At 49.8% G+C, this 15,478-nt stretch overlaps 1 protein-coding gene across 1 annotated transcript; it reads right to left on the bottom strand.

Annotated features, from left to right (window-relative positions):
- Window positions 1–212: 212 nt before the first annotated feature.
- nppcl2 (natriuretic peptide C-like 2) lies at window positions 213–14,527 on the bottom strand. The gene is made up of 2 exons (XM_045721391.2): window positions 14,377–14,527; window positions 213–1,430 (listed from the first exon to the last, which is right to left on the bottom strand). The coding sequence occupies exons 1-2, from the start codon at window positions 14,500–14,502 to the stop codon at window positions 1,146–1,148; spliced, it is 411 nt and encodes a 136-aa protein (XP_045577347.1). The 5' UTR covers window positions 14,503–14,527; the 3' UTR covers window positions 213–1,145.
- Between the last annotated feature and the right edge of the window lie 951 nt (window positions 14,528–15,478).

Here is a 15,478-nt window from a genome sequence, read left to right as displayed (position 1 = left end):
GTAAAAATTATTTTCAAAAATAGTTTGTCCCGTCTTTCACAAATCCTTGACAGCTCCTTGTGTGACTCTAAATTTCTCAAGACATTTTTATACTTCAGAATTTTTACTTCTGTTTAACAAACTACAAATGGAGCCAAAATGCGCTGTTACTATAGTACATTTTCAGCACGTGTCGTACCACATGAATCCACAAGAGGGCGGACACGTATCGATCACAGTGACAGGTTTTTAATTATCATTTAGTCAACTAACATTTTCTTTGTTTGATGATGAAATGTAGACAGATGTTCAGTTTGGAAACAGGAAGACTCAGACAGAGTTGATTTATTATTTCAGTTTGGAAACAGGAAGTCGTTTAGTCTAGAAGTTCTTTTGACTTCCATCATGAAGATATAAACACATGTTGGTCTCAGTTTCACACAACAGAAGGTCTGTCAGGTTATACATGGATACAATGGAATAACACACACACACACACACACACACACACACACACACACACACACACACACACACACACACACACACACACACACACACACACATTATACACCCACACTATATAAACACACACACACACACACATTATACACACACACACACACACACACACATTATACACACACACACACACACACACATTATACACACACACATTATACACACACACACACACACACACATTATATAAACACACACACACATTATACACACACACACACACACATTATACACACACACACACACACACACACATTATACACACACACACACACACACACACAATATACACCCACATTATACACACACACACACACACACACACACATTATACACACACACACACACACACACACATTATACACACACACACACACACACACACATTATACACACACACACCACAGGTTAGTTGTACTGGCTGTAACAGAGCCAGGGGTTAGAGGTCAAAGGTCATTAGTAACAGCTCTCACATGGAATCCTCCGAACACCTAGAGGTCACGTGGGGTTTGGGGAGATGACCTTTACAGTCACACAGGGTCATAGTTCAGGGGTTAGATATCAAGGGGTGGCAATGTTCCATCCATCCGTCCGTAGGGTGAAAGATAGCCAATCAGAACACAAGGCCGCTGGCGGTTGTCCAATCAGCATCCCAGACCGCTGATGGATCCGATGCGGTCCACCTTCATGCCGAAGCATCCCCTGGCGGTGGCGCTCTTCCTGCTCCGCCCACGGAACATCCTCTGTTGGCGCAGGAAGTCCAGGAACAACCTGGGGACCACAGGACCCGCCCCCATACCGCGACCAGCCAATCCCTGGGAGGGATGATGGTAGGAATGGGAGGGGCCAGAAGTGGAACCTTCGGAGGTGATGTCTGGTTGGTTGAGGATCAGAGAGCGGAGCTGAGCGCTGAAGAGATTATCTAGTACCTGAAGGGGGGGGGGGGGGTGAGGGAGAGGAAAGGGGGGAGGGGAAGGGAGAGAGGAGGGGGGATGAGGGATGAGGGAGAGGAAAGGGGGGAGGGGAAGGGAGAGAGGAGGGGGGATGAGGGAGAGGGAAGGGAAGGGGGGATGAGGGAGAGGAAAGGGGGAGGGGAATGGAGAGAGGAGGGGGGATGAGGGAGAGGAAAGGGGGGAGGGGAAGGGAGAGAGGAGGGGGGATGAGGGAGAGGAAAGGGGGGAGGGGAAGGGAGAGAGGAGGGGGGATGAGGGATGAGGGAGAGGAAAGGGGGGAGGGGAAGGGAGAGAGGAGGGGGGATGAGGGAGAGGGAAGGGAAGGGGGGATGAGGGAGAGGAAAGGGGGAGGGGAAGGGAGAGAGGAGGGGGGATGAGGGAGCGAGAAGGGGCGTTAGCACATTTGTCACGATAATAATTCATATAAAGTAGTAGTGATGTTATACTGGCCACCCCTCAGAGCCTGGTTCCTCTCTACACAGTACAGCCAGTAGAGGACTGGCCACCCCTCAGAGCCTGGTTCCTCTCTACCCAGTACAGCCAGTAGAGGACTGGCCACCCCTCAGAGCCTGGTTCCTCTGGTCTACCCAGTACAGCCAGTAGAGGACTGGCCACCCCTCATAGCCTGGTTCCTCTGGTCTACCCAGTACAGCCAGTAGAGGACTGGCCACCCCTCAGAGCCTGGTTCCTCTCTACCCAGTACAGCCAGTAGAGGACTGGTCACCCCTCAGAGCCTGGTTCCTCTCTACCCAGTACAGCCAGTAGAGGACTGGTCACCCCTCAGAGCCTGGTTCCTCTCTACCCAGTACAGCCAGAAGAGGGCTGGCCACCCCTCAGAGCCTGGTTCCTCTGGTCTACCCAGTACAGCCAGTAGAGGACTGGTCACCCCTCAGAGCCTGGTTCCTCTCTACCCAGTACAGCCAGTAGAGGACTGGCCACCCCTCATAGCCTGGTTCCTCTCTACCCAGTACAGCCAGAAGAGGACTGGTCACCCCTCATAGCCTGGTTCCTCTCTACCCGGCACAGCCAGAAGAGGACTGGCCACCCCTCATAGCCTGGTTCCTCTCTACCCGGCACAGCCAGAAGAGGACTGGCCACCCCTCATAGCCTGGTTCCTCTGGTCTACCCAGTACAGCCAGTAGAGGACTGGCCACCCCTCAGAGCCTGGTTCCTCTCTACCCAGTACAGCCAGTAGAGGACTGGTCACCCCTCAGAGCCTGGTTCCTCTCTACCCAGTACAGCCAGTAGAGGACTGGTCACCCCTCAGAGCCTGGTTCCTCTCTACCCAGTACAGCCAGAAGAGGGCTGGCCACCCCTCAGAGCCTGGTTCCTCTGGTCTACCCAGTACAGCCAGTAGAGGACTGGCCACCCCTCAGAGCCTGGTTCCTCTAGTACAGCCAGTAGAGGACTGGCCACCCCTCAGAGCCTGGTTCCTCTCTACCCAGTACAGCCAGTAGAGGACTGGTCACCCCTCAGAGCCTGGTTCCTCTCTACCCAGTACAGCCAGTAGAGGACTGGTCACCCCTCAGAGCCTGGTTCCTCTCTACCCAGTACAGCCAGAAGAGGGCTGGCCACCCCTCAGAGCCTGGTTCCTCTGGTCTACCCAGTACAGCCAGTAGAGGACTGGCCACCCCTCATAGCCTGGTTCCTCTCTAGGTTTCTTCCTAGGTTCTGGCCTTTCTAGGGAGTTTTTCCTAGGGAGTTTTTCCTAGCCACTGTGCTTCTACACCTGCATTGCTTGCTGTTTGGGGTTTTAGGCTGAGTTTCTGTACAGCACTTTGAGATATCAGCTGATGTAAGAAGGGCTATATAAATACATTTGATTGATTGGAAGGTTTGGCACACGGCGCATTTCGTAGAGATCGCGTTTTTAGAGACGTGGGACTTTTTGTTGTTGCAGAAAGTGGTTTAAAGACTGAAGCCTGAAGACCGGCTCATCAGATACAGTGTAATTTCCGTGATAGGACTTTAGAAAGGCAACGGGCTTGCATTTCAGCGTCTCACATCCCTCGATGAGTCGATGTTTTGGATGCAATCATCAGCTAAATGAACAGTAACACATCGTTTCCATCACAGATTGAATCCAGGAGCGGTTTCTTTGCCACCAATGGGTTCCTAAATGGGAACAGGGCAATAGACTGCCCCCACATCGCCATGAAAGCACCAAACCAACACCAGTCCAATTATGTGAACAGAAAAGGCTCTTGTAGACCAGGTGATTGGTTCTGCTGTGTGTACCATGATTAAAGGACTGCTGAATGAGGTGGCCAGGTGAAACTGGATGGATGGATGACTGGTGAGGATGGATGGATGATGACTGGTGAGGAGGGATGGATGACTGGTGAGGATGGATGGATGACTGGTGAGGATGGATGGATGACTGGTGAGGATGGATGGATGATGACTGGTGAGGAGGGATGGATGGATGACTGGTGAGGAGGGATGGATGGATGACTGGTGAGGATGGATGGATGACTGGTGAGGAGGGATGGATGGATGACTGGTGAGGATGGATGGATGACTGGTGAGGATGGATGGATGGATGGATGACTGGTGAGGATGGATGGATGGATGGATGACTGGTGAGGATGGATGGATGGATGACTGGTGAGAATGGATGGATGGATGACTGGTGAGAATGGATGGATGGATGACTGGTGAGAATGGATGGATGGATGATTGGTGAGGATGGATGGATGACTGGTGAGGATGGATGGATGACTGGTGAGGATGGATGGATGGATGACTGGTGAGGATGGATGGATGACTGGTGAGGATGGATGGATGGATGACTGGTGAGGATGGATGGATGACTGGTGAGGATGGATGGATGACTGGTGAGAATGGATGGATGACTGGTGAGGATGGATGGATGACTGGTGAGGATGGATGGATGACTGGTGAGGACGGAGGGATGACTGGTGAGGATATAGTATATTAAGGATATAAGTATATTCTCCATTGCTAATGGATGGATGACTGGTGAGGATGGAGGGATGACTGGTGAGGATGGATGGATGACTGGTGAGGATGGAGGGATGACTGGTGAGGATGGATGGATGGATGACTGGTGAGGATGGATGGATGGATGACTGGTGAGGATGGATGATGACTGGTGAGGATGGATGGATGAGGATGGATGGATGGATGACTGGTGAGGATGGATGATGACTGGTGAGGATGGATGGATGGATGACTGGTGAGGAGGGAGGGATGACTGGTGAGGAGGGATGGATGACTGGTGAGGATGGAGGGATGACTGGTGAGGATGGAGGGATGACTGGTGAGGATGGATGGATGGATGACTGGTGAGGATGGATGGATGGATGATTGGTGAGGATGGAGGGATGACTGGTGAGGATGGATGGATGGATGATTGGTGAGGATGGAGGGATGACTGGTGAGGATGGATGGATGATGACTGGTGAGGAGGGATGGATGACTGGTGAGGATGGATGGATGACTGGTGAGGATGGATGGATGACTGGTGAGGATGGATGGATGATGACTGGTGAGGAGGGATGGATGGATGACTGGTGAGGATGGATGGATGGATGATTGGGTGAGGATGGAGGGATGACTGGTGAGGATGGATGGATGGATGACTGGTGAGAACAGATGGATGACTGGTGAGGATGGAGGGATGACTGGTGAGGATGGATGGATGGATGACTGGTGAGAACAGATGGATGACTGGTGAGAATGGATGGATGGATGACTGGTGAGAATGGATGGATGACTGGTGAGGATGGATGGATGGATGACTGGTGAGGATGGATGGATGGATGACTGGTGAGAATGGATGGATGACTGGTGAGAATGGATGGATGGATGACTGGTGAGAATGGATGGATGACTGGTGAGGATGGATGGATGGATGACTGGTGAGAATGGATGGATGACTGGTGAGGATGGATGGATGGATGACTGGTGAGAACAGATGGATGACTGGTGAGAATGGATGGATGGATGACTGGTGAGAATGGATGGATGACTGGTGAGAACAGATGGATGACTGGTGAGAATGGATGGATGGATGACTGGTGAGAATGGATGGATGACTGGTGAGGATGGATGGATGGATGACTGGTGAGGATGGATGGATGGATGACTGGTGAGAATGGATGGATGACTGGTGAGAATGGATGGATGGATGACTGGTGAGAATGGATGGATGACTGGTGAGGATGGATGGATGGATGACTGGTGAGAATGGATGGATGACTGGTGAGAACAGATGGATGACTGGTGAGAATGGATGGATGGATGACTGGTGAGAATGGATGGATGACTGGTGAGGATGGATGGATGGATGACTGGTGAGGATGGATGGATGGATGACTGGTGAGAATGGATGGATGACTGGTGAGAATGGATGGATGGATGACTGGTGAGGAGGGATGGATGGATGACTGGTGAGGATGGATGGATGACTGGTGAGGAGGGATGGATGGATGACTGGTGAGGATGGATGGATGACTGGTGAGGAGGGATGGATGGATGACTGGTGAGAATGGATGGATGTGGATGGATGACTGGTGAGGAGGGATGGATGGATGACTGGTGAGGATGGATGGATGACTGGTGAGGAGGGATGGATGGATGACTGGTGAGAATGGATGGATGACTGGTGAGGAGGGATGGATGGATGACTGGTGAGGAGGGATGGATGGATGACTGGTGAGGATGGATGGATGACTGGTGAGGATGGATGGATGGATGACTGGTGAGGATGGATGGATGACTGGTGAGGATGGATGGATGACTGGTGAGTGCTGCCTACTCATTATAAGTCTCCATTGCTAAAGCAACTTGAATTGTCCTACTGGTCCGGTCTTTGTATGTCTTCATTTTTACTGGACAAGCCACAACTGAGCCAATCAAATAAAACCTTTTGGTTGCACTCAACCTTTGACACTAGCAGCCCTATTTCAGTTTTGGAAAAGTAGTTTTTTGGCAGCTTTTTTTTGTTGGCAATGCCGTATTTCATGGCACACAGTTGTTTACCACAGGATTTAAAGGGATGATGGATTTAAAGGGATGATTTGTTTTACCATAATTAGGGGCAGTTTCACAATGCAAATAGCCAAGGTTGTGCACTAGCACTGAAGCTGAGAACAATTGGTATTCATCACTGGTTATGTCCTACTGAAGCGGAGAACAATTGGTATTCATCACTGGTTATGTCCTACTGAAGCTCGTAGGATTGTTTGATAAATCACACTTTGTCTATGCGTAGGAACATTCTAAATGCCATTCGTAACTAGTATTTTACAATAGTTTCCATGTGCACTGAACAAAAATATAAACATCAACATGTAAAGTGTTGGTCCCATGTTTCATGAGCTGAAAATAAAAAAATCGCAGAAATGTTCCATACAAACAAAAAGCTGATTTCTCTCACATTTATTTCACAACTGTGTTTTACATCCCTGTTAGTGAGCGTTTCTCCTTTGCCAAGATAATTCACCCACCTGACAGGTGTGGCATATCAAGAAGCTGATTAAAACAGCATGATCATTACACAGGTGCACCTTGTGCTGGGGACAATAAACGGCCACTCTTAAATGTTAAAATGCCACAGATGTCTCAAGTTTTTAGGGAGGGGGTGCAATTGGCATGCTGACTGCAGGAATGTCCCCCAGAGCTGTTGCCAGAGAATGTAATGTTAATTTCTCTACCATAAGCCACCTCCAACTTTGTTTTAGAGAATTTGGCAGTACTTACAATCAGCCTCACAACCGCAGACCATGTGTATGGCGATGTGTGTTTGCTGATGTCAACTTTGTGAACATAGTGCCCCATGGTGGAGGTAGGGTTATGGTATGGGCCCCATGGTGGAGGTAGGGTTATGGTATGGGCCCCATGGTGGAGGTGGGGTTATGGTATGGGCCCCATGGTGGAGGTAGGGTTATGGTATGGGCCCCATGGTGGAGGTGGGGTTATGGTATGGGCCCCATGGTGGAGGTGGGGTTATGGTATGGGCCCCATGGTGGAGGTGGGGTTATGGTATGGGGCCCATGGTGGAGGTGGGGTTATGGTATGGGCCCCATGGTGGAGGTGGGGTTATGGTATGGGCCCCATGGTGGAGGTGGGGTTATGGTATGGGCCCCATGGTGGCAGTGGGGTTATGGTATGGGCCCCATGGTGGAGGTAGGGTTATGGTATGGGCCCCATGGTGGAGGTGGGGTTATGGTATGGGCCCCATGGTGGTGGTGCTGTTATGGTATGGGCCTCATGGTGGAGGTAGGGTTATGGTATGGGGCCCATGGTGGAGGTGGGGTTATGGTATGGGCCCCATGGTGGAGGTAGGGTTATGGTATGGGCCCCATGGTGGAGGTAGGGTTATGGTATGGGCAGGCATAAGCTACAGACAGTGAAAACAATTACATTTTATTGATGGCAATTTGAATGCACAGAGATACAGGGACGAGATCCAGAGGCCCATTGTCGTGCCATTCATCCACCACCATCACCTCATGTTTCAGCATGATAACGCAGAGATCCCATGTCGCAAGGATCTGCACACAATTCCTGGAAGCTGAAAAGGTCCCAGTTCTTCCATGGCCTGCGTACTCACCAGACATGTCACCCATTGAGCATGTTTGGGATGCTCTGGATCGAGGTGTATGACAGCATGTTCCAGTTCAATATCCAGCAACTTCACACAGCCATTGAAGAGGAGGTGGGGCAACATTCAACAGGCCACAATCAACAGCCTGATCAACTCTATGTGAAGGAGACGTGTCGCGCTGCATGAGATTAATGGTGGTCACACCAGATACTGACTGGTTTTCTGATTCACGCCCCTACCTTTTATAAAGGTATCTGTGACCAACAGATGAATATCTGTATTCCTGGTCATGTGAAATCCATCGATCTAAAGAGAATGTATTACAAATTACAAATTTCCTGAAATGAACCACAACTCAGTAAAATCTTTTAAATTGTTTGCATTTATATTTTTCTTCAGTATAATATTGATAAATGAACAGTGGTGTAAAGTGCTTAAGTAAAAATACTTTTAAAGTACTACTTAAGTTATACTTTTTGGGTTATCTTTACTTTACTATTTATATTTTTGACAACTTTTACTTTTACTTCGCTACATTCCTAAAGAAAATAATGTACTTTTTACTCCATACATCCAAAAGTCCTGGTTACCTTTCGAATGCTTAACAGGAAAGGAAAATGCTCCAAGTCACTAAACAGAGAACATCCCTGGTCGTCCCTACTGCCTCTGATCTGGAGGACTCACTAAACAGAGAACATCCCTGGTCGTCCCTACTGCCTCTGATCTGGAGGACTCACTAAACAGAGAACATCCCTGGTCGTCCCTACTGCCTCTGATCTGGAGGACTCACTAAACAGAGAACATCCCTGGTCGTCCCTACTGCCTCTGATCTGGAGGACTCACTAAACAGAGAACATCCCTGGTCGTCTCTACTGCCTCTGATCTGGTGGACTCACTAAACAGAGAACATCCCTGGTCGTCCCTACTGCCTCTGATCTGGAGGACTCACTAAACAGAGAACATCCCTGGTCGTCCCTACTGCCTCTGATCTGGTGGACTCACTAAACAGAGAACATCCCTGGTCATCCCTACTGCCTCTGATCTGGAGGACTCACTAAACAGAGAACATCCCTGGTCATCCCTACTGCCTCTGATCTGGAGGACTCACTAAACAGAGAACATCCCTGGTCGTCCCTACTGCCTCTGATCTGGAGGACTCACTAAACAGAGAACATCCCTGGTTATCCCTACTGCCTCTGATCTGGAGGACTCACTAAACAGAGAACATCCCTGGTCGTCCCTACTGCCTCTGATCTGGAGGACTCACTAAACAGAGAACATCCCTGGTCGTCCCTACTGCCTCTGATCTGGAGGACTCACTAAACAGAGAACATCCCTGGTCGTCCCTACTGCCTCTGATCTGGAGGACTCACTAAACAGAGAACATCCCTGGTCGTCCCTACTGCCTCTGATCTGGAGGACTCACTAAACAGAGAACATCCCTGGTCATCCCTACTGCCTCTGATCTGGAGGACTCACTAAACAGAGAACATCCCTGGTCGTCTCTACTGCCTCTGATCTGGAGGACTCACTAAACAGAGAACATCCCTGGTCGTCCCTACTGCCTCTGATCTGGTGGACTCACTAAACAGAGAACATCCCTGGTCATCCCTACTGCCCCTGATCTGGAGGACTCACTAAACAGAGAACATCCCTGGTCATCTCTACTGCCTCTGATCTGGAGGACTCACTAAACAGAGAACATCCCTGGTCGTCCCTACTGCCTCTGATCTGGAGGACTCACTAAACAGAGAACATCCCTGGTCGTCCCTACTGCCTCTGATCTGGAGGACTCACTAAACAGAGAACATCCCTGGTCATCCCTACTGCCCCTGATCTAGAGGACTCACTAAACAGAGAACATCCCTGGTCGTCCCTACTGCCTCTAATCTGGAGGGCTCACTAAACAGAGAACATCCCTGGTCATCCCTACTGCCTCTGATCTAGAGGACTCACTAAACAGAGAACATCCCTGGTCGTCCCTACTGCCTCTGATCTGGAGGACTCACTAAACAGAGAACATCCCTGGTCATCCCCACTGCCTCTGATCTGGAGGACTCACTAAACAGAGAACATCCCTGGTCGTCCCTACTGCCTCTGATCTGGAGGACTCACTAAGCAGAGAACATCCCTGGTCATCCCTACTGCCTCTGATCTGGAGGACTCACTAAACAGAGAACATCCCTGGTCATCCCTACTGCCTCTAATCTGGAGGACTCACTAAACAGAGAACATCCCTGGTCATCCCTACTGCCCCTGATCTGGAGGACTCACTAAACAGAGAACATCCCTGGTCATCCCTACTGCCTCTGATCTGGAGGACTCACTAAACAGAGAACATCCCTGGTCGTCCCTACTGCCTCTGATCTGGAGGACTCACTAAACAGAGAACATCCCTGGTCGTCCCTACTGCCTCTGATCTGGAGGACTCACTAAACAGAGAACATCCCTGGTCATCCCTACCGCCTCTGATCTGGTGGACTCACTAAACAGAGAACATCCCTGGTCATCTCTACCGCCTCTGATCTGGAGGACTCACTAAACAGAGAACATCCCTGGTCATCCCTACCGCCTCTGATCTGGTGGACTCACTAAACAGAGAACATCCCTGGTCATCTCTACCGCCTCTGATCTGGAGGACTCACTAAACAGAGAACATCCCTGGTCATCTCTACCGCCTCTGATCTGGTGGACTCACTAAACAGAGAACATCCCTGGTCGTCCCTACCGCCTCTGATCTGGAGGACTCACTAAACAGAGAACATCCCTGGTCATCCCTACCGCCTCTGATCTGGAGGACTCACTAAACAGAGAACATACCTGGTCGTCCCTACCGCCTCTGATCTGGAGGACTCACTAAACAGAGAACATACCTGGTCGTCCCTACCGCCTCTGATCTGGAGGACTCACTAAACAGAGAACATCCCTGGTCGTCCCTACCGCCTCTGATCTGGAGGACTCACTAAACAGAGAACATCCCTGGTCGTCCCTACTGCCTCTGATCTGGAGGACTCACTAAACAGAGAACATCCCTGGTCATCCCTACTGCCTCTGATCTGGAGGACTCACTAAACAGAGAACATACCTGGTCGTCCCTACTGCCTCTGATCTGGAGGACTCACTAAACAGAGAACATCCCTGGTCGTCCCTACTGCCTCTGATCTGGTGGACTCACTAAACAGAGAACATCCCTGGTCGTCCCTACTGCCTCTGATCTGGAGGACTCACTAAACAGAGAACATCCCTGGTCGTCCCTACTGCCTCTGATCTGGAGGACTCACTAAACAGAGAACATCCTTGGTCGTCCCTACTGCCTCTGATCTGGAGGACTCACTAAACAGAGAACATCCCTGGTCATCTCTACTGCCTCTGATCTGGAGGACTCACTAAACAGAGAACATCCCTGGTCGTCTCTACTGCCTCTGATCTGGAGGACTCACTAAACAGAGAACATCCCTGGTCGTCCCTACTGCCTCTGATCTGGTGGACTCACTAAACAGAGAACATCCCTGGTCATCCCTACCGCCTCTGATCTGGAGGACTCACTAAACAGAGAACATCCCTGGTCATCTCTACCGCCTCTGATCTGGAGGACTCACTAAACAGAGAACATCCCTGGTCATCCCTACCGCCTCTGATCTGGTGGACTCACTAAACAGAGAACATCCCTGGTCATCTCTACCGCCTCTGATCTGGAGGACTCACTAAACAGAGAACATCCCTGGTCATCTCTACCGCCTCTGATCTGGTGGACTCACTAAACAGAGAACATCCCTGGTCGTCCCTACCGCCTCTGATCTGGAGGACTCACTAAACAGAGAACATCCCTGGTCGTCCCTACCGCCTCTGATCTGGAGGACTCACTAAACAGAGAACATCCCTGGTCATCCCTACCGCCTCTGATCTGGAGGACTCACTAAACAGAGAACATCCCTGGTCATCCCTACCGCCTCTGATCTGGAGGACTCACTAAACAGAGAACATACCTGGTCGTCCCTACTGCCTCTGATCTGGAGGACTCACTAAACAGAGAACATCCCTGGTCGTCCCTACTGCCTCTGATCTGGTGGACTCACTAAACAGAGAACATCCCTGGTCGTCCCTACTGCCTCTGATCTGGAGGACTCACTAAACAGAGAACATCCCTGGTCGTCCCTACTGCCTCTGATCTGGAGGACTCACTAAACAGAGAACATCCCTGGTCGTCCCTACTGCCTCTGATCTGGAGGACTCACTAAACAGAGAACATCCCTGGTCGTCCCTACTGCCTCTGATCTGGAGGACTCACTAAACAGAGAACATCCCTGGTCCTCTCTACTGCCTCTGATCTGGAGGACTCACTAAACAGAGAACATCCCTGGTCGTCTCTACTGCCTCTGATCTGGAGGACTCACTAAACAGAGAACATCCCTGGTCGTCCCTACTGCCTCTGATCTGGTGGACTCACTAAACAGAGAACATCCCTGGTCATCCCTACCGCCTCTGATCTGGAGGACTCACTAAACAGAGAACATCCCTGGTCATCTCTACCGCCTCTGATCTGGAGGACTCACTAAACAGAGAACATCCCTGGTCATCCCTACCGCCTCTGATCTGGTGGACTCACTAAACAGAGAACATCCCTGGTCATCTCTACCGCCTCTGATCTGGAGGACTCACTAAACAGAGAACATCCCTGGTCGTCTCTACCGCCTCTGATCTGGTGGACTCACTAAACAGAGAACATCCCTGGTCGTCCCTACCGCCTCTGATCTGGAGGACTCACTAAACAGAGAACATCCCTGGTCGTCCCTACCGCCTCTGATCTGGAGGACTCACTAAACAGAGAACATCCCTGGTCGTCCCTACCGCCTCTGATCTGGAGGACTCACTAAACAGAGAACATCCCTGGTCGTCCCTACCGCCTCTGATCTGGAGGACTCACTAAACAGAGAACATCCCTGGTCGTCCCTACCGCCTCTGATCTGGAGGACTCACTAAACAGAGAACATCCCTGGTCGTCCCTACCGCCTCTGATCTGGAGGACTCACTAAACAGAGAACATCCCTGGTCGTCCCTACCGCCTCTGATCTGGAGGACTCACTAAACAGAGAACATCCCTGGTCGTCCCTACCGCCTCTGATCTGGAGGACTCACTAAACAGAGAACATCCCTGGTCGTCCCTACTGCCTCTGATCTGGAGGACTCACTAAACAGAGAACATCCCTGGTCGTCCCTACTGCCTCTGATCTGGAGGACTCACTAAACAGAGAACATCCCTGGTCATCCCTACTGCCTCTGATCTGGAGGACTCACTAAACAGAGAACATCCCTGGTCATCCCTACTGCCTCTAATCTGGAGGACTCACTAAACAGAGAACATCCCTGGTCATCCCTACTGCCTCTGATCTAGAGGACTCACTAAACAGAGAACATCCCTGGTCGTCCCTACTGCCCCTGATCTGGAGGACTCACTAAACAGAGAACATCCCTGGTCGTCCCTACCGCCTCTGATCTGGAGGACTCACTAAACAGAGAACATCCCTGGTCGTCCCTACTGCCTCTGATCTGGAGGACTCACTAAACAGAGAACATCCCTGGTCGTCCCTACTGCCTCTGATCTGGTGGACTCCCTAAACACATGCTTCGTTTGTAAATGGTATCTGAGTGTTGGAGCGTGCCCCTGGCTTTCTGTAAATAAGAAAACAAGACAACCGTCTGCTTTGCTTAATATCAGGAATTTGAAATGATTTATACTTCGACTGTTGATACTTCAGTATATTTAAAACCAAATACTTCTAGACTTTTACTCATGTAGTATTTTACTGGGTGAGTTTCACTTTTACTTGAGTCATTTTCTATCACGGTATCTATACTTTTACTCAACTATGACATTTGGGTATTTTTTCCACCACTGTAAAAATGAGTCTCTCTCTCGCTGACCCACTGTCCCCCCTGGTATCTCATCTGGTTCAGGACATGAATCCCCCAGCGTCCTCTCTGTCTCTGTCCCCCCTGGTATCTCATCTGGTTCAGGACATGTATCCCCCAGCATCCTCTCTGTCTCTGTCCCCCCCTGGCATCTCATCTGGTTCAGGACATGTATCCCCCAGCGTCCTCTCTGTCTCTGTCCCCCCCTGGCATCTCATCTGGTTCAGGACATGAATCCCCCAGCGTCCTCTCTGTCCCTCTCAGCTCTACTAAGGTCCTGTAGTGTTGTCTGGCCTTGAACCAACATGAAGCAGTATAACTTAACACAACACTGGGACATACACCCTGGGTCCGTCTTCACAAAGCGTCTCACAGTAGGATCAGATCCCCTCTTTGTGAAGACGGGCCCTCGGGTGTTGATGAAGGCACCTCGCTTACCTGTGTGTCGTGTTTCCGAGGTGAGGGTTGGGACGAGAGTCGAGACTCCACGCTCAGTGACGGAGAGGAGAGGAGGATGAGGAAGAGAAGAAGGGTATGGGTGGAAGGAGAAGATGAAGCAGCCATCTTTGTTTGAGAAGAAAAATATTAAAAAAAAAAAAAAAAAAAAGTTCAAAATAATAAATAATATTGTTCTTCAGGAGTGTAAATAATAATAATATGGAGTGGAATCTGTAGGAAAAACAATTCCTTGTCTCTTCGAGTTGTAATCAAACCAGTTATTGTTAACTAAAAGTTGTATTAAAGTTGTCTTTTAGGTTGCTTTAAAGTTGTATTAAAGTTGTCTTTTAGGTTGCTTTAAAGTTGTATTAAAGTTGTCTTTTAGGTTCTCTTCTTCATCCTGTAGAGTCAGGATGAGTCTGGCTGTGACCCGAGCAAGAGCTTCCATTATAAACAGGAACGCTGTGATGTCACACATTCTGCTGGTTACCCCTGGAGACGGGGAACCCCTAGACGACACGACACGCCCCTTCACCACGGTTACCTAGGCTACATCCTTTACATTATGGGCTGTTAACAGGTCACCACGGTTACCTAGGCTACATCCTTTACATTATGGGCTGTTAACAGGTCACCACTGTTACCTAGGCTACATCCTTTACATTATGGGCTGTTAACAGGTCACCACTGTTACCTAGGCTACATCCTTTACATTATGGTCTGTTAACAGGTCACCACTGTTACCTAGGCTACATCCTTTACATTATGGGCTGTTAACAGGTCACCACTGTTACCTAGGCTACATCCTTTACATTATGGGCTGTTAACAGGTCACCACTGTTACCTAGGCTACATCCTTTACATTATGGGCTGTTAACAGGTCACCACTGTTACCTAGGCTACATCCTTTACATTATGGGCTGTTAACAGGTCACCACTGTTACCTAGGCTACATCCTTTACATTATGGTCTGTTAACAGGTCACCACTGTTACCTAGGCTACATCCTTTACATTATGGGCTGTTAACAGGTCACCACTGTTACCTAGGCTACATCCTTTACATTATGGGCTGTTAACAGGTCACCACGGTTACCTAGGCTA

This window comes from Salmo salar, chromosome 07 (genome assembly GCF_965601325.2).
Source record: "Salmo salar chromosome 07, fSalSal1, whole genome shotgun sequence".
Classification (NCBI taxonomy): Eukaryota; Metazoa; Chordata; class Actinopteri; order Salmoniformes; family Salmonidae; genus Salmo; species Salmo salar.
Note: the sequence above shows the minus strand (reverse complement) of the source record. Positions and strands in the feature narration are given on the sequence as shown.

Coding starts and splice junctions, on each gene's coding strand:
- nppcl2 (XM_045721391.2), bottom strand. CDS start 14,502: ATGGCTGCTTCATCTTCTCCTTCCACCCATACCCTTCTTCTCTTCCTC. Junction 1,431..14,376: donor CTCGGAAACACGACACACAG/GTAAGCGAGGTG, acceptor CCCCCCCTTCAG/GTACTAGATAATCTCTTCAG.